This window comes from Canis lupus, chromosome X (assembly GCF_048164855.1).
Source record: "Canis lupus baileyi chromosome X, mCanLup2.hap1, whole genome shotgun sequence".
NCBI lineage: Eukaryota > Metazoa > Chordata > Mammalia > Carnivora > Canidae > Canis > Canis lupus.
Genome location: NC_132876.1, coordinates 118747102 through 118764705, shown reverse-complemented (window position 1 = coordinate 118764705; position 17604 = coordinate 118747102). Strand labels below are relative to the sequence as shown.

General features: G+C 48.1%; 1 protein-coding gene and 1 long non-coding RNA gene across 5 annotated transcripts in view; one reads left to right on the top strand and one right to left on the bottom strand.

Annotated features, from left to right (window-relative positions):
- Positions 1 to 6676: 6676 nt before the first annotated feature.
- LOC140627251 (uncharacterized) lies at positions 6677 to 8771 on the bottom strand. The gene is made up of 4 exons (XR_012026083.1): positions 8661 to 8771; positions 8078 to 8216; positions 7895 to 7960; positions 6677 to 7052 (listed from the first exon to the last, which is right to left on the bottom strand). It is a non-coding gene; the product is annotated as an uncharacterized lncRNA (long non-coding RNA).
- A 659-nt stretch (positions 8772 to 9430) lies between these two features.
- SHROOM2 (shroom family member 2) overlaps positions 9431 to 17604 on the top strand; it is a 142746-nt gene continuing 134572 nt past the window's right edge. For all 4 annotated transcript variants that reach the window (XR_012026081.1, XM_072815344.1, XM_072815343.1 and 1 more), the window contains exon 1: positions 9431 to 9595. Coding sequence is in view for 3 of the 4 variants with exons in the window: in XM_072815344.1 (XP_072671445.1) it covers positions 9431 to 9595 (165 nt within the window). In the remaining variant the exon portion in view is untranslated. The remainder of the gene's footprint in view (positions 9596 to 17604) is intronic.

Below are 17604 nucleotides of genomic sequence, written 5' to 3'. Positions count from 1 at the left end.
GACCAAAGTGAACATGACAACTCAATGCAAAGTGGGGGCCTGGGGACAGAAAGACAACAGTAGTGTGCCAAGTGGGGGAATCCACACAGGACTTCAGTGACTAGGACTGTACTGCATAAAGGGCATGCACATGCTCCCTATATTACCTTTGCAACTTTTCTGTAAATCTCAAATTGTTCCAACAGAAAAATTTATTTATTTTTTTAAAGATTTATTTGACAAAAAAAAAAAAAAAAAAGATTTATTTGACAGACCGAGCGTGCGTGTACACAAAAGCAGGGGGAGCGACAGGCAGAGGAAGAGGGAGAAGCAGATTCCCTCGGGAGCAGGGAGCCCAATGTGAGGCTCAATCCCAGGACCCCGAAATCGTGACCTGAACCAAAGGCAGACACTTAACCAACTGAGCCACCCAGGCACTCCCAGAAGAATGTATTTTTTAAAGTTAATCACACCATATTTCCTGTGGCCCTTCCATGTGTATAATTACACAAAAGTAAGGAATTATCATCACCAACTAAATTTTCAGAAACTTCCTACGTCTGCCTGGAAGACATCTGTCCATTGTAATAAAAATATGACCACCCTCCAGACAGCCATCCTTTGTGACTTCCTGTTATTTCTACTGCTAGTCATATACATTCCTTGCAGTTCAGGTGAAAAGATTCAATTGAAACAAGTATTTTGGCCAGTGGCCAACAAAGGAATTTCCCGCATCCAAATCAACAGTCCCTGGGACACCAAAGCAGCAGTGGCTTCCACCAAAGCAGCAGTGGCTTCCGTTTCCAGGGCCCCTCCTTCCCACGAGGCACCTGAGTTATTTCTGCTCTAAGGGAGTACAGACGGCCCCTTTCTCCACGTCTGTGTGGTTGTGCTCATGTTGGGAGGTGAGAGGGAAGGAATGAAATAACATATATTGAGCTCTGCAGTGTGCCAACTCTCGTGGCTATGTTATTTTATTTCATGGTTCTCAGAGTGTGCTCCTGGAGGGGTGGCTTCAAAGTTAGGTAGGAGTTTGCTACAAATGCAAGCTCCTGGGGCGCCCAGGTGGCTCAGTTGGTGAAGCACCTGCCTTCGGCTCAGGTCATGCATGATTTCAGCGCCCTGGGATGGAGTCTCTAGGACCATCCTCCTTTGCCCTCTGCCCCCTTGCATACTTGTGCACGCTTTCCCTCTCAAATGGATTTAAAAAAAAAAAAAAAAAAAGCTCCAAACAAATGTCACTGTGCCTTCTCTGAGAGCCTCATATAAGTAACTCTTGGTTTTTCTCACTTAAAATGTGAAGGATAAAGTAAAAAGGCATTCCACAGTCACACAAACGGTATCATAGCAAAGGAACAAGATTCATGCCGTATTTGTGTTTGGGAAAAATAGGATGTTTAAGGATGTCTGAAATCTGACAATACACAATTATTTTTGGCTGCTTGGAAATTGCTTGTGTTGACTTTCACTAGAACCACCTAGATGGTATTTGGGACTCAGGTATCGTATTTCTATAGTGTGATTTAGTTGGCAAATTACAAGCAGGTTGGGATTTGAAAAAAATCTTCCCCACATAAATGTTGTAAATGAAGGTAAGGTTGCCATGCTGGTGGCAAAACTCCCATCCTCTGGAGTTCAGGTACTCCAAGCCTTGCACTGAGCTCTGATCTGTGACTTCCAAGTCTATGCCTTTGACCTCAACTGAGGGTCACATGGAGGATGGCGGACGAGGCCCATCCACATGGCTACTTTTTTACCCTTCTTTTCCTCTTCTTATCAAGTCCCCCTAATTTTGAGTTTTGAAACAGAAGTTAAACTGTTGGTCTCTGCCCTCCCAGAAACCCCTGGCTTCTACATAAAGCAAAATGCCCCGCCTCATACCAGGGCCCCAGGGAGACAGGAGGAATCTTAGACTTGGCGGCCTACACATTTGCATGACTAAGGAAGCCACTTAGATCTTGAGACCTTAATTACATCTCAAGAACTACCAGGATAACAGAGGATTTATACCCCTCACTATCCATTCCTTAAGCGAAACTGTTTTGTCCCTTGCAAAGACGTCACCAGCATTCAAAATCCTTGCTTGGATCTGGGCAGATGGGATCTGTTAACCTGAGTAGCAGTCCTGGGTCAGGCCTGAGTTTGCAGTTTCAAGCTGGTAAATTTGAGGATAATTGGATATGCGGCGACATTCTCAGGTGTACTTGGAGCCCACCCACCCACCGCTGAGCCACTGATGCCTTCTGCTAATGTTCATAGAGAGGGGCTGATCAACAATCAGCTGCAATTCTAGAAAAGCAACCCGAGAAGGAGATACCAATCTGTCTTGTAGATATCCCAAATCTTGATGAGGGATTCTTTGTGAGCAGTTCTCACTTAGCTAGAGGGTGGGACAAGCCTCCCCCCACTCCCCACCCCCCAGCTGGGGGTAGGCAGATAACTAACTGGCCTGTTCTGCAGCTCACTACTGTAAGCACTTGGAACTATCAGCATGATCAGTGAGGCTCAGGCCCCAATGCTTACAAAGTAAGGAGAAAATTTCCATTCATGGTCTTGCAACACCCCAGCTATTTCCCCTTGGATAGCTGTAGTAAAATGACTAAAGATAACAGGTCCTAATCCCTGGAACCTGCAAAATGTAACCTTATTTAGGAAAAGGGTCTTTGCACACAGGATTAGATGAAAGATTCTGAGATGGAGAGAGCATCCTTGATTTTCAGGTGGGCCCTACAAGGCAACCATAGTGACCTTACAAGAAAGTGACAGACCCAGGTGGAAGAGAAGGCCAGGTGACCACGGAGGCAAAGGGTGGACTGATATGGTCACAAACCCAGGAATGCCATCAGCCAACAGACCCTGGAAGGGACAGGGATCAGCTCTCCCCTAGAGCCTCCAGAGAGGGTACAGCCCTGCTGACACCTTGATTTCAGACTTCTGGCCTCCAGGAAGGAAAAATTTGGTCTTAAGCAGCTTATGTTAATTTGTTAAAATAGCCTTAGAAAATCCACACGGTGTTCCAGGGGCACTTCACTTTTTAGCCTGTCCACAGGAACTCATGACTGCCTCCCCACCAGCTGTTTTCTCAAGCCACAATCCTCAGGGCTCAGTTGGGGGGGGGGGGGGCAGGAAAGGATTGTTCAGACTTCCCCACCCCTACTGTGCACACGCTCCCTGGGATGGGGGAGTGGAGGCTCAGCACAGATTCAGGAGCAGGATGGGGGCACTTCTAGGACTCATTAACAAGATTTCAGCCTTTTAGTTCTGATGCTTCCAACTTCCCTATAAAGAACATTCCTCTGTTCACAGGGTCCCCACCCAGTGAACTCTGGGCTCCACTTCCTCTCAGCCTCCAAGATAGCTTAGCCATTAGCCATTCTATCCTGGATGTGTTTTGTAATTCTCTTGAGAAAAAAGTGGGCAGGAATGAAACCACATTTTTGTGTCCATTTGAAGCTTCCACAATAAAAGGAGAAAAATTTAGAAATTTCACCTACAGTTGTACGCACTTTTTTTTTCCTTCTCTACTTTTGGCTCCTCTCCTGCTGAAACTTTTGCAGTTAAAGTTGTTTTGCACATAATTGTGCTGGGTTTTTTTCCTATTATATTTTCTTCATCAGCTAGAGTTAATGTGTCATATTTCCTGCATCTTTTACATTCCTTAGCGACCACTCCCCAGTACTGGGCAAGTTAAAAGTGCTCAAGAAATAATCATTGGCGGGCGCCCGGGTGGCTCAGCAGTTGAGCTTCTGCCTTTGGCTCAGGTCTTGATCCTGGAGACCCGGGATGAAGTCCCACATCTCATCCCACATCGGGCTCCCTGCATGGAGCCTGCCTCTCTCTCTCTGTGTGTCTCTCATGAATAAATAAAGAAAATCTTAAAAAAAAAAAAAAAGAAAGAATCATTGGCTACTTTATTTAAAAAATTGCCAATGGTTTCCTAAAACTGCACTTTAAAAATTTTATTTATTTATTGGAGAGCACAATGCAGGGGTGGGGGGGAGGAGGGAGTGTGAGAGAAGGAGAGACAGCATCTCAAGCAGACTCAGGCTGAGCAGAGCCCCACCCGGATTTTGACCTCAGCCAAAATCAAAGAGTCAGATGCTTAACCAACTAAGTCACCCAAGCACTCCTAAAACTGCATTCTAAAACATACTTTTAAAATAGCTTTCTAATTACTCCCAACTTGAAAAATTAAGTACTATTTTAAATATATAGTGTATTTCTTAATGATTAAGACCTGAAATCAAGACCTAAACCAAGATCAAGAGTCAGAAGAAACTCAACCTATTGGGCTTCCCAAGCACTCCTACATATAACACTTTAAAAGATATGTCTCCAAGGAAACGGGATTGGAACTCAACCCAAACCTAAATTAGCACCCAGTTTTATAGGCAAAGTTTCCACATAGGAGGCTTCAGCCTCTTTCTTGTATGGAGATCAAGGGAACCTCAAAAGGTGGCTCTGGATCTAAATGTCTTACAGAACAGAGCCAGCTCACCAGCTCAGTGAAAACTGCTCTGCTTCCATACCCAATCTGGCACTGATCCCTGCAAGTGGAAGGGTAGGAGTCCTTCTTGGTGCTGGGCTCGGCAACCTCAAGCAGGGTATTAAGCCCCTCTGGGGCTCAGTTTCTTCCTCTATAAGATGGGGTAATGCATGCTGTCAGAAGCTTTGTACCGGAGTCCATTTATGTAATGTGCTTGGTACAACATAGGTTCCCTGTGAATGGTGGTTACTACTTAGTTGCTACTGCTTGCTTCCTCAACTAAAGGCGCTGGGTGCTAGGATGCAAATTCCCAATGTGGAGCCTTTTTTTTTTTTTTTTTTTTAAGATTTTATTTATTTATTTATGAGAGACACACAGAGAGAGGCAGAGACACAGGCAGAGGGAGAAGCAGGCTCCACGCAGGGAGCCTGATGTGGGACTTGATCCCGGGACTCCAGGATCATGCCCTGATCCGAAGGCAGACGCTCAACCACTGAGCCACCCAGGCATCCCTCCCAATGTGGAGTCTTAAGCAGACACCCACAGTCTCCCTCCCATCTCTGCACAAAAAGAGCAAGTCTCTCCCCTAGAGATCTGTAAATACCCTGACAAGATCCAGGGTAAAATCCTTCTGAGGTGAGAGGGGGAGGAGATGGGGGTACAGTTGTGGGGCATTCAGCTTGTCACTTGGCCAAGATCTGCAACTAAGCTAAATTACAATGTTTCTAATAATTGCTTGTAGAAATCAAGAATAAGATGACAAACACTGGTGATGAAGGGCAAAGTCATTGCATGAATGTTTTCCTTTAGCTGTTCTCACACTTCTGTTCTCTGATCTAGACGGACTCTCCACCATCTAAATTCATAGGGACCCTAACTCAGTACACAGTGGCTTAAGTGGAAAATGGCTAAAACTGCCTTTTAAAAAATTGCTACAGGTGTTCTGGAAAGCTTGACCTTACCGAACTACTACTACTTTGAAAGGTAAAGGCAAATTTTGGAACTCCATCCTCCACTACATTTTGTAATTCTCTTTTCTCAGGGTGCCTGGGTGGCTCAGTCGGTTAAGCATCTGCCTTAGGCTCAGCTAATGATCCTAGAGTTCTGGGGATCAAGCCCCCAAGCCCTCCAGTGCTCTGCTCAGCAGGAAGCTTACTTCTCCCTCTCCCGGTCCCTACCACTCCCCCTGCTTGTGCTCATGCGATCTCTCTCTCTCTCTGTCAAATAAATAAATAAGTAAAATCTTAAAAAAAATAAATAAATAAACCTCTTATCCTGTTAGAAAAAAAAAAAAACTAAAATAATTTGAACTCTATTTCATAAAAAATAGCTGTTGATTAAATCTGAAAGTTGGTTCAATTTGCCTTTTATTCATTGATTGATTCATGCACTGCTGATAAAGTGGAAGAACTACCTTTATTTTTCAGTAATTTCACACCCAATGTGGGGCTTGAATTTATAACCCGGAGATTAAGAGTCACATGCTCTACAGACTGAGCCAGCCAGGTGCCTGAAAGAACTACCTTTAATTTCACGATATATCCTATCAAGGAAATAAGCCTCATATCTGAAAAACTGGCGAAGTCAGGCTACTGAATGTCTGGATGTCATAGGGTCATGCTCACCCTCAAATCTTCTGAGCAATGAAGCTATGTCCAAGAAGTGAGAAGCTACACAGAAGATATTTTTCCCCAGCTTTCCAAAAGATAAAGCTAAATGTTGACAAATATACACTGTCCTTGGAAAATCTGGCTGAGTCGAGCTCTTAGAAAAGAAAGCCATTATTATACTGGTTCAATGTCTTACTAAACTCTTCCAAAAGGGGTGCAGAGGTAAAAAAAATTGGGGCAATCACTCTCAGTCACAAGATATTTTCCAAGATATGTGATAGTGCCTAGTAAGGATATAATGGACATAAAACAGAAATATAGATGTGATGATAGATATGCTCACCTATAGAATCCCAAGAGTGTTAATAAAAAGATTTATGAGGGTCTGAGAAGAGCGTATCTTTCTCAAAGCAGGCCACACAGACTGGGTCCAGTCCCTTTTCATGTATTTATTAATGTCTATATAGACAGTTGCCTTATAAATATTCAAACAATGCTAAGCTGGGAGAGACGCCTAACATGAAGATTAAGAAAAAACTCCACAAAATGGTAATTTAGTCAGGATAATTGTTTTTTTTTTTTAAATTTTTATTTATTTATGATAGTCACACAGAGAGAGAGAGAGAGGGGCAGAGACACAGGCAGAGGGAGAAGCAGGCTCCATGCACTGGAAGCCCGACGTGGGATTCGATCCCGGGTCTCTAGGATCGCGCCCCGGGCCAAAGGCAGGCGCTAAACCGCTGCGCCACCCAGGGATCCCTAGTCAGGATAATTGTAAACCTGCACCTATGTTGAAGGAATGACAGTATAACCCTGTCAAGTGGCAGACAGGGGGAATCCCTGGGTGGCTCAGCGGTTTAGTGCCTGCCTTCCGCCCAGGGCGTGATCCTGGAGTCCTGGGATCGAGTCCCACGTCGGGCTCCCTGCATGGAGCCTGCTTCTCCTTCTGCCTGTGTCTCTGCCTCTCTTCTTGGAGTCTCTCATGAATAAATAAGATGTTAAAAAAAAAAAAGTGGCAGATAGGTAACCTCATTATACGATCAACATAAAATGTTAAAGATGACTTTGGCTGTCATTTATGGAGACCATGAAATCTTTCTGCTTTAGTGAGGTCTGAATTTCAGCCCTAGTTAATAGCTGAGATTTCAGTTAATACTATGGGATAAGTGGGCTGTTTGGAGACCAAGAAACTCTCAAAAATACTTGGGGCACTTATGTGGTCCTTTATCTTTTCATTTCTCATATCCCACCAGTTTCTAAATTAAACTTTTTAACCAAAGGTAATTATAGATTCACATGTGGTTGTAAAAAAACAGTCTAGGGACATCCTCTGCACCCTGCATCCCACAATCAGAAACGTTAATAGTGACACAATCTACCAAGCTTACTGATTTCATCTTACACCCACTCCTGTATTTAGTTCTGTGCAATTTAATCAATTTGTGCAATTTAATCAGATCTGTGTGACCACTATGGTCAAGGTAGATTCTAACAGGCACACTCCTTAAGCCTCCACTTAGTAAAAAATCATTCCTCCAACTGGAGAGATTCTGGACACTGGAGCTTGGAAGCTACTTATGGGGGCAGTTTCACCCCCAGAGCCATGCCAAGTGCCCAGTGAAGTTTGCACTCTTACTTCAATTGGCTGGATGAGACACAAAGCGAACAGCCAAACAATGCAGACCATAGAATGGCAATCCCTCACGTGACCACTGGAAAAGCAGAGACAAGAGCTGAGATTCCTTGTCCCTGCTGGAACCCCTCACTCTTTCCATCCAGTGGTCTCCACGCCAGTTCTTGCTACCTATCCCATCCTCACCTGTTCAAAGAATCTGCACGGAGCTGCTTTGAAGAAACAGGGAACCACCAGCGATCAGCTACGTAACTACAAACGAAATGAAAAGATTCTTTTTTTGGCAAAGCATGCAAATATCTAGTGCAGATATATATTTACACCGAGCTTTTATGTAAATTACAAAGGGAGCAGAAATAGGTGGCACACCCTTTCAGTAATTTCAGACCACCACGTCTCCTTTGTTGGCAACCCCGACGTGGGACATCAAGACCTCGTGGCACTGCTCTACCCGAGGGAGAACAGGATCTGAAGGCAAAGACTTCCTGGACTGCAACCCTAGGAAGAGCTAGAAAGGGCTAGGACGAGACAAGAACAGGCCACTGCCTGCGCGGGCTGGGCGCTGCGGCGGGGACGCGCGGGAGGACGGGGAGTCCTCGGCGGGAGCAGGTCCGGCGCCCTCTCCTCCGCCCCGACTTCAAGGGCGCGCTCCGGGCGGCGGGGCGGCGGGGGCTCCCCAGGAGGGCCGGGGCAGTGAGGGTGCGTGGACGGCCCCGGCTCCATGCCCGGGCCTGCGGGCAAAGCGCGTCCGTGCGGGGACCGGCTGGCCGCCCGCCGCGCTCCCCGTCTCCGCGTCTCACCTGGGCGGCCGCCGCCAGCCCGCCGTCCGCGCGAACAAAGGCGGGGGCGCCGGGCCGGCCGCGCGCTCCAAGATGGAGGGCGCCGGGGACTCGGACCGCCGCCCGCCCGCCCCGCCCCGGCCCGCCCCGCGCGGGCGCTTCCGCCGCCTCACCTGCCGCCGCTCGGCCTCCGGGGCAGACGGCTGGCGCGCCCCGAGCCTCCGAGGGCCGCCCGGCGCTCGCTCCCGAGCAAGGGCCCGACTTCGCGTCGGGGCCCCCCGCGGCCCCCCGGCCCCGCGGTGCAGCGCGAGGTCCCGGGCGCGCGCTCCGCCCCCTCCCACCCTCCGGGCAACAGCGCGGAGCGGGGCGCGCTCCTGCACCGGCCCGCGGCACAGGTTCCGCGCGCGCCGGCCCGCGCCCCCTCCCACCCTCCAGGTCACTAGCCGGGGAGCCCCGGGCGCGCACGCCTCGCACCCCGGCCGGGTGCGTGCCGGCCCTCGGCCCCTCCCACGCTCCGCGCGCGCGCGCCCCGGCCCCGAGCGCCGGCCGGGCCCCCGTCTCCCCCGCGGCGGCGCGGGTCCCGGAGCGCGCGCCTCCGCCCGCCCCTCCCGCCCGCGGGCAGCCCCCGCAGCCCAGCGCGCGCCCCGCCCCCTGCCCGCCGAGCGGCCCGGGCCCCGGAGCGCGCCGGCCCCGCCCCCCGCGCGGCCCGCCCTCCCCCGCGCGCCGCGCCGCCCGCGCCCGGCTCCCTCCCCGGCGGCCGCCGGCACTTTCCTCCCAAGTTGCCGCGCAAGTTCGCCAGTGGCCGGCGGCGGCGGCGGCGGCAGGAGCGCCCGACCCCCCCTCGCCCTCGGCCGGCCGGGGCTCCCCCGAGTGCATGGGCGCGGGCCGGGCGGGCCCCGGGGGCTAAGCGGCCGCGCCGCCTCCGCGCCCCGAGCCCCGCGCCATGGAGGGCGCTGAGCCCCGCGCGCGGCCCGAGCGCCTGGCCGAGGCCGAGGCGCGGGCGCCCGACGGCGGGCGCTTGGTGGAGGTGCAGCTGAGCGGCGGCGCCCCGTGGGGCTTCACCCTGAAGGGCGGCCGGGAGCACGGCGAGCCGCTGGTCATCACCAAGGTGAGGCGGCCGCGGGACCCTCACGGTGACAGCCCAGGGGTGGCCGCGGGGCGGGGGAAGTGATCGGGGGTGGGGGCGCCGCAGGGGCGGGCCAACCGTGCCCTCCAGCCGGGGGCGCTCGTCCGCTGGGTCACCTGCGGGGACCGGGGCCCCGGGACGCGCGAAGGTGCGCGGTCCCGGCCGCTTGGCGGCGGCGCCCTGCCCCGCTGACTCCCAGCGCCGCTCAGGGTTTAAATGGCTCCTGTTCCGGGTGCCCTCCCCTCCCCTCCCCCTTCGAGAAGGGGCCCGGCTGGGTCCCCTGTCACTCCCGGCGTCGCCAGCGGCGGCCTGCAGCCGTGGGGCCGCCCAGGGGTTGGGGTGAACTGTCCCACGTGCCGGGGGCGGGGGTGGACAGAATCGCCCCCACCTGTGTTTGTCACCGAAGGGCCTCTGGTTCTGCACCCCGTGAACCTGTACCCCTTATCACTAGGAAACCCAGACTAGCAGCTGTCGCCAGCCCAGCTCGATTCCCATCAGCCCATCAATATTTACTGACTTTCAGCTTCCAGCCCTAGCCCCACGGCGCCCTGGGAGCTGCAGAAACGTACCGAAACTTTGAGGATCCTTTTTAAAAGTGGGATTTGAGCTCCAGTGTTTCTAATGTGCCTCATCAGGAATGTGTTTCCCGTTTTCTGTGTGTGTGTGTGTGTGTGTGTGTGTGTGTGTGTGTGTGTGTGTGGTGGGGCGAGGAGGCTGCTCTAGCACTTTGAATTCTCTTGTCTCAAAACAGAAATCGATCTTGAAATTTACCGGCTGAACTTGTATAGACCTGTGAAAACGCAAACAACCACCTATCATCCTGTTTTCCTCTGATTAAAAGTGTCAGTTTCCCTGGGGAGGGTTGGGTCCGGCCTTTCCTGGGGACAAAGTTCCCTTTAAAATGCAAAAAATTCTTGGCTACGCGGGTTTGAAGGTGACTTGCTGGGTTTTTTCCCTGCTTCCCTGCTTCACCACAGCAGGAAGGTATCGTCACCCCCACCCCACCCCACCCCACCCCACCCGTGCTGAATTTTCAGAAGTGGTGTAGCTTTATTGTTCAGGTAGCAAATGAGACACCAAACTTCTCTGTTCTGTATTTTCTCTCATTTTTGTATTTACAAAACCAGAGACTCTGAGGGGAAGCTTGTTTGATGTGCACTGAATTTATGTTCAGCTGGGGAAAGAGGCTGCCGTTGTTATAAATTTAATGTGTAACCCATTAACGAATTGGGTTCTTTGAAAAGATGGTGAGCAAAGTGTGTACAGCTTGCCCTGCGAGGGCACTTTCCTGCATATATGCATGTTAAAGCATATTCCCCTGTGCCATTTTTTTTTTCTTTAAAGATTTTATTTATTCATGAGAGACACACAGAGAGGCAGAGACACAGGCAGAGGGTGAAGTAGGCTCCCCGCAGGTAGCCGGCATGGGACTCGATCCCGGATCCCCGGACCACGCCCTCAACCGCTGAGCCACCCAGGCACCCATCCCCCCTGTGCCTTTTTAATAAAGATTTTACAGGCCATTTCTGATGGTAAAAGTTAAAAAGATCAGGTTAACTACTGACACCCTTAGCGTTTCATGTATTTCTTTTAAAAAAGAGGTACACAGGCAATTCAATGTATCTTTTTCAGACTTACCATTATAATTGGGGGAATAAGCTGTAACACATTAGTGAAGGTGAAATCTTGCCTTTTGGCCTTAGTAGTCTAAGGGAGTTGGAAGGCACTTTAAACTCTGAAATTCAGTTGTTTAACCAGCAGCTGGAGAAGGGGATCCCCAGAGCACCTCTTCCTTTCTACGCTCCTCCAGGTACGAAAAATAAAAACCCTGGTGTATTCTCAGTGGCCTCTTGTTCTCTCTCCAAGAGGCCCCATTCTAGACTGTAGGAGGTGGGCAGTAAAACCAATAAACACACACCAAGACCTTTGGGGGCACGTGGGGCCCTTTGCTCCCGATTTGGCCTGCTGGTTAGCTTTCACAGTACTTGCTAAGGTGTTTTTGTTTTCTTTTTTTTTTTTTTTTTTTTTTTTTTGTTTGTTTGTTTTCTTTTGGAAGTTTTTGTGGGTAGGCTAGTACCGTGTACTTGCTGGGCTTTTCCTGGTGGTGTTTCAGAATTTTGCAGGAATAAAAATGTTTGTGGTTCTTCTCTGAGAGGCTCATCCATCCCTCCCTTAAATTGCTACTTAGTTCTTATAGATGCTACAACGTGACTGAAAATTGGTGGTTCCTTTGCTTAGGATAGAATGGATTCAGGAGAGTTTGGGACTTCTGTACTGAGTTTCCCTGTACACTTGTATGTACATGGAGAGGTGCATGGTCACACACGCGTGTATTATATATTTTCAATTACATGTTGCATGGTATTGGCGCTATTTCACATGCTTGTCTTTTCTCTTGGATTAAGTCATCAATTATGCTTGCTTACACTCCAACAGCTGGTAATTAACTGTCACTTTATTAGAAAAGGATGAAGGAAAGTGTGTCCATTTAGAAGAATCACTTAAAGAGCAAAAGGAAGCTATTGTGATAGAGACTTGGGAAAATGGTTCCACCTGCAGAATTTGGATTAATCCAAGTTTTGACTCTTTCTCTCAGTAGCTACTGAAAAATCTGTGGGGCTCATTATAACAATTGTTATTTGGGGCCCAAATTATAATGTTCTAATAGGATTTTTGCTTTTTTTTTTTTTTTAGATTTTATTTATTTATTCATGAGAGACACAGAGAGGGAGAGGCAGAGACATAGGCAGAGGGAGAAGCAGGCTCCATGCAGGGAGCCCAATGTAGGGACTCCAGGATCATGCCCTGAGCTGAAGGCAGGCGCTCAACCACTGAGCCACCCAGGCATTCCCCCCCCCCCTTTTTTTGGCTTTTAAAAAATCTCATAGTTAAATATTTTACATGTAAGATCCCTAGGATATTATACAATTCATCTTTTTTAAAAGATTTCATTTATTCATTTGAGACAGAGAGAGACAGAAGGAGAAGCAGAAACAGAAGCAGACTCCCCACCAAGCAGGGAGCCAGACAGGGGGCCTCGATCCCAAGACCCTGGTATCATGACCTGAGCCAAAGGTAGACGCTTCACTGGCTGAGCCACCCAGGTGCCCCTATACAACTCATTTTCTGTATAACAGAATATAATGTAGGGGAAGCTTGAGCAAGTATGAGATGACACACTCTTTTAATAATAATAGAAGTCTGATTTGAAAGCCTCATAGGAGTGCACATCTTAGAACTGGAAGGAGTGCCCAGAACAAGGCTAGTTCAATCCGTGATCTTCAGATCGAGAAATTTTATCAGCCCATTTTATAGATGCCCCAGCTAAGGCAAGGGGAAGTTAAATGGTGTGCCCTGAGGTCCCAAACCTGTTAAGTCATGAGAAGGCCCCCAAGGACCAACTCTTGATCCTACATGTCCCCACTTCCTCTCTAGTCAGTTCCATCTGCTCTTGCCTGGAAACACTTGCAATGCCATATTAAATAACTTTGTCACATCAGATGAGGATTTCTCAACCCTGCCACTACTGGTATTTTGGTCTACATCATTTTCTGTTGTGGGGACTGTTCTATAGGATGTTCAGAAGCGTTCCGGTCCCCACTCACTCTATGCCACTGGTACCCCCACTCCAGGTGTGATAGCCAACAAAAGTCTGCAGACACTGTCAAATGTTACCTGGAGGCAGAATTGCCCTGTTTAGATTAACAGCATCACTACTTTTGTTTTTAAAAGGATTTCAGCTTTTAAAGCTTAAGTTAACTTCTTTGTGAAGACATTGGCCTTTTGAAAGGTTTACTTGAGGGGCTGTTTTCTTCCCAAGTGCTGGCCCTGATAATAGGCTTTATTTACATAGTAAAACTCAAACAAATACTTGCTTCATCTGCATTTTTGTAGCTGGAGAAAGGAAGTGAAGCTGGAACTCCTGAGTGCTGTGTTTTATGAGCCTTCAGTGGGGCTACTGGGTTAGGACAGTCTTTTCTTTGGGTCTAGTTAGAAGTCAGAGGGATAGTTAACTTCCCAGGAGTGGCATTCTTGGAATTTGAAGTGCATGTGTAAAGTCCCACCAGACCTCTGCTGAAAGGTGACCACCAGATTTGTATCCACTCAGGCCATTTACGCTGGCTTATAGCTTGACATTTTACTAGGGCTACAAAATACACAATCCTGCTGTTTTTCCATGCTCCTGTCTGAGAGGGATCAGAAGTGATGTCTCTGTCCTAAAAAACCACAAAGATTTTGATTTGTTAGTATTTCCAAGGCCACGTCCTGATGTGGGTTATCTGGGGACTTGTTCAAACAGATATGATGGATGTAGGTGGTCCCCTGTTTTTGTGTGTTCCTTTCTCCATTGATTCAGCAAATGTAAAATATCAGTGGGGCTGGGTGGGGTGGGGGGGGGCTGACTTCTGAAATGTCCCTGGAGGGCCTAGAATTTCAAATGGGTGGTTGAGGATTCAGTAGGGAGCATTCTGTGCACCAGCTGGGTGTCAGGAGGCCCCCTGCAGTCTCAGGAATGTTTCTTAAAGGGGGAAGGAATGAAGCTCTAGCCCCTCCTTTTCGCCATTTGTTTGAGTCCCTCCCTGAAGAATCCCAGAGCCCTAGCCAAGGAGCACCAAAGAAGACAGTACTTTGGTCCTGGTGTGGTCCCAAGGGTGGCTCCTTTGGGAAGCCGCTGACTTTTGGGTTGCCTCTGGGGAACACTGCCACGGTGGAGCAGGGCGGGAGAGCTGTGGCTTGGGATGCCCCCAGCCTGACTCATCTCTCTGGGGCTTCATACCTCATACCGTTAAAACGTTTCTCTGGATATAAGACAAAGTCCTTCAATGTCCTTTCTAGTTTGAATACTGAGGGTGGGATGGAAGGGAATCAGGGCACATATTTTGGATGGAGGTCACACAGCCAGGTGGCAAATGTCCTATGTAAACCATTAGCCAGAGCTCCCGGTAGCAGAAGACTCAGGGCAAAAACAGACCGTGGGTGGTGGGTGGGGGTGGGGGACACTTGAGCACCTGAGGTATGTTCTTTAGTGGTTTGAAAGGGACTCCATTTTGAGGCACCTGGGTGGCTCAGTAGGTTAAGCATCTGCCTTTGACTCTAGTCATGATCCCAAGGTTCTGGGATAGAGCCTCATGTCAACCCCCTGCTCATCAGCAGTCAGCTTCTCCCTCTTCCTCTGCCCTCCCCCCCTTCTGCTCTCTGCTCTCTGCTCTCTCCTGTGCACAAGCGCATGCATGTGCTCCCTTTCTCTCTCTCTCTCAAATAAATGAGAGAAATATCTCTCCCTCAAACAGCTTCTTTTTTAAAGAAGAAGAAAAAGGGCTCTATTTTCTTGGACCTGGCTGAGTCACTGTCATTGGTGACCAGAGAGGTTGGAGCTAGTGGCAGCCTTGGCCGGGACACATTGCTGTCCACCTGTCTTTATATTTGCCCCCAAGAGCCAAGTCCTTTGTCAGACATCAGTAAAAGTCTTGAAAATGAAGAATCTGATGAATTCAGCAGGGGATTAGGAACTGTCAAATGTAGACTTTTTTGTGCATCTTGCTCGATCTCTGTGTGAAAGCACACCCAGGTCCGTACGTGCGTTGACAAGACCCTGAACATCTGAGGGTGGTTGGTGGCCGAAGGCTGGGCTCCCTGGGCCCTGGGTGCTGTGCTGGCTGCAGCAGCTCCTCTGTTGGGAGATCCCAGACACTTTCTGAGGCCAGTCGCCCACTTCTGAGTTGTTAGCATGAGTGTAATTCTAAAGGTTTATTTGTATTTTAAGAATCATTAGTAGATATGGTTTTAAAAAAAAAAGTGGGTTTTCTTCGGTGTGCAGGTAGACCTGCTTGGCTGCTGGCACTCGCACGTGTCTGTGTTACCCTGTCCCAGTCTCTGCCTCACGCATTTGACCCGCTTTTCATCTTGTCCTTAGGCCTCCAGAGGTGGGTTGGGTGCAGAGTGGGAAGTCAGGTAGTGTAACATCATATCCCAGGGTCTGGTGGCTGCGAGGTTCAGGGGTGGAGGATTCTTCCTTTGACATTAATTGAGTTTGACTCACATGTATGAATCCAGAGGCTTCTGTGGTATAAAAAGCTGTAAATTTAAGCTGTGCATCACACTTCTGCACCATGTTGCATTTGGACTTCCTGATGCAGTTTTAAGTATTTCTTTAACATGTTCTGATGTTTGTGTTTTGAAAAAAGAAAGCTAGTTTGCCCAGAGAGCTAAATGTAAAATAACATGATACTGAAACGCTCTTAAAAATGGTCATTTGCACCTTGTCCCAGTGAGCTGGGAACTCTTAACTTACCTTTCTATTTCATGGCCACAGAAACTGGGCTCCGTGCTTGGAAAGGGCTGGTTTTTCTATTTGGAAAGCAGCTTGGTTTTGTCCTCTTGCCAAAGTAGTTTTGTGTCAGCATGCAAATAAACCTGGATCTGTGGATTTCTTAGGGCCTCTGTGGAGCTTTTCTTGTACACTTGGAACACTGTAAACATTCGACAAGATAATTTAAGGACTAAAAAGCTGAATAGACTTTTTATTCAGGTCTCACTTTTACTTTCAAACACCGTGGTCAGGAGTTGGGCGATGTTTAGAGGAGAAATTCTGCAAGACACGGCTCTTCTAAGCTACAAACTTTCACTTACATAAAGGATTTTTAAACAGCTGAGGGTTCCATGTTACTCTCTCTGGTCTTTTTATTATTTTTTTATTATTATTTTTTCCTCTGGTCTTTTTAAAACATTGGCAGTGTCTAACACTGGGATATTCTGGACAGATTGTTTTTCTGTCACCTTGTTGGATCAAATATTTGCGTTGCCTTCTAGTAGATGGAGCCTTTCCGTTTGCTGGTGTGAATGTTAAGGCTTGTCTTTGGGGAATGTATCTTAGTAGGAGGACAGTAGGCTATCATCAAAAAAATAATCACACTAACCTTGTTTTAGGTTCAAACAAATAGGTGGTTCTGACAAGGCAGGATTTTTCTGAAATGTAATGCAAAAGTAACATTTTTTAACCGGGGCTGTTTTGTTAAATGGCCAGGGTATTGTTAGGGACCGTTAGCCCTGTTGGGATGGGAGAAGGAAGAACTGAGCTCTCGATCTGCTGGGCATGGTTGGGATTATCTTTCTTTTGGCCAGAGGTGACTAAGATGTTCAGATCAAAAGCAAATAATATTCCAGGCCTGGTAGATTCTGTGTGCTTTAAAGGCAACATTTTTACTTCTTAATGGAAGGAAAGGGACAAAATGTTAGTGTATCTTTTTTGAGTTTTGTTTTCATTTATATCAAAGTGGTTCTGGCACAGTTTAAATAATCAAATAGTTTTTTGGGGACTGTTATCATACCAACAGTTCCCCACTGCCATTTCCCCTTCCCTAGAGACAACGATTGAAACTTTCTAGCTGCTATCTTTTGGCATCTGCTTACATTCTCTATTGCTGCTACTTCTATTCCTAACTGTTGACTTTCTAGTATATAGAAAATTCTCCACACACCTCCTTCCCACTGTATACCCGGCACATTTCTTCCCACCCTCCTAGTTTGATTACATCACCATTTGGTTAAGAGAGTTTTTCAACCTAAGGTTGAATAGTGTTAAACACTATTGACATTTTGTGTCAAATACAGTTTAGCCTTGAATGACATGGATTTGAACAATGTGGGTCCACTTATGTATGTATTTTTTTTTTTAAAGATTTTATTTATTTATTCATGAGAGAGACAGACAGACACAGGCAGAGGGAGAAGCAGGCTCCATGCAGGGAGCCCGACACGGGACTCGATCCCGGGTCTCCAGGATCAGGCCCTGGGCTGAAGGCAGTGCTAAACCGCTGAGCTACCCGGGCTGCCCCTGTATTTTTTTTTTTTCCCAATAAATACAGTACTGTAAATGTGTTGTCCTTAATTTTTTTTAATATTTCATTTTATTTGTTTGAAGATTTTACTTATTTATTTGAGAGAGAAAGCGGGAGAGGGAGAAGCAGGCTCCCTGCTGAGCAGCAGACAAC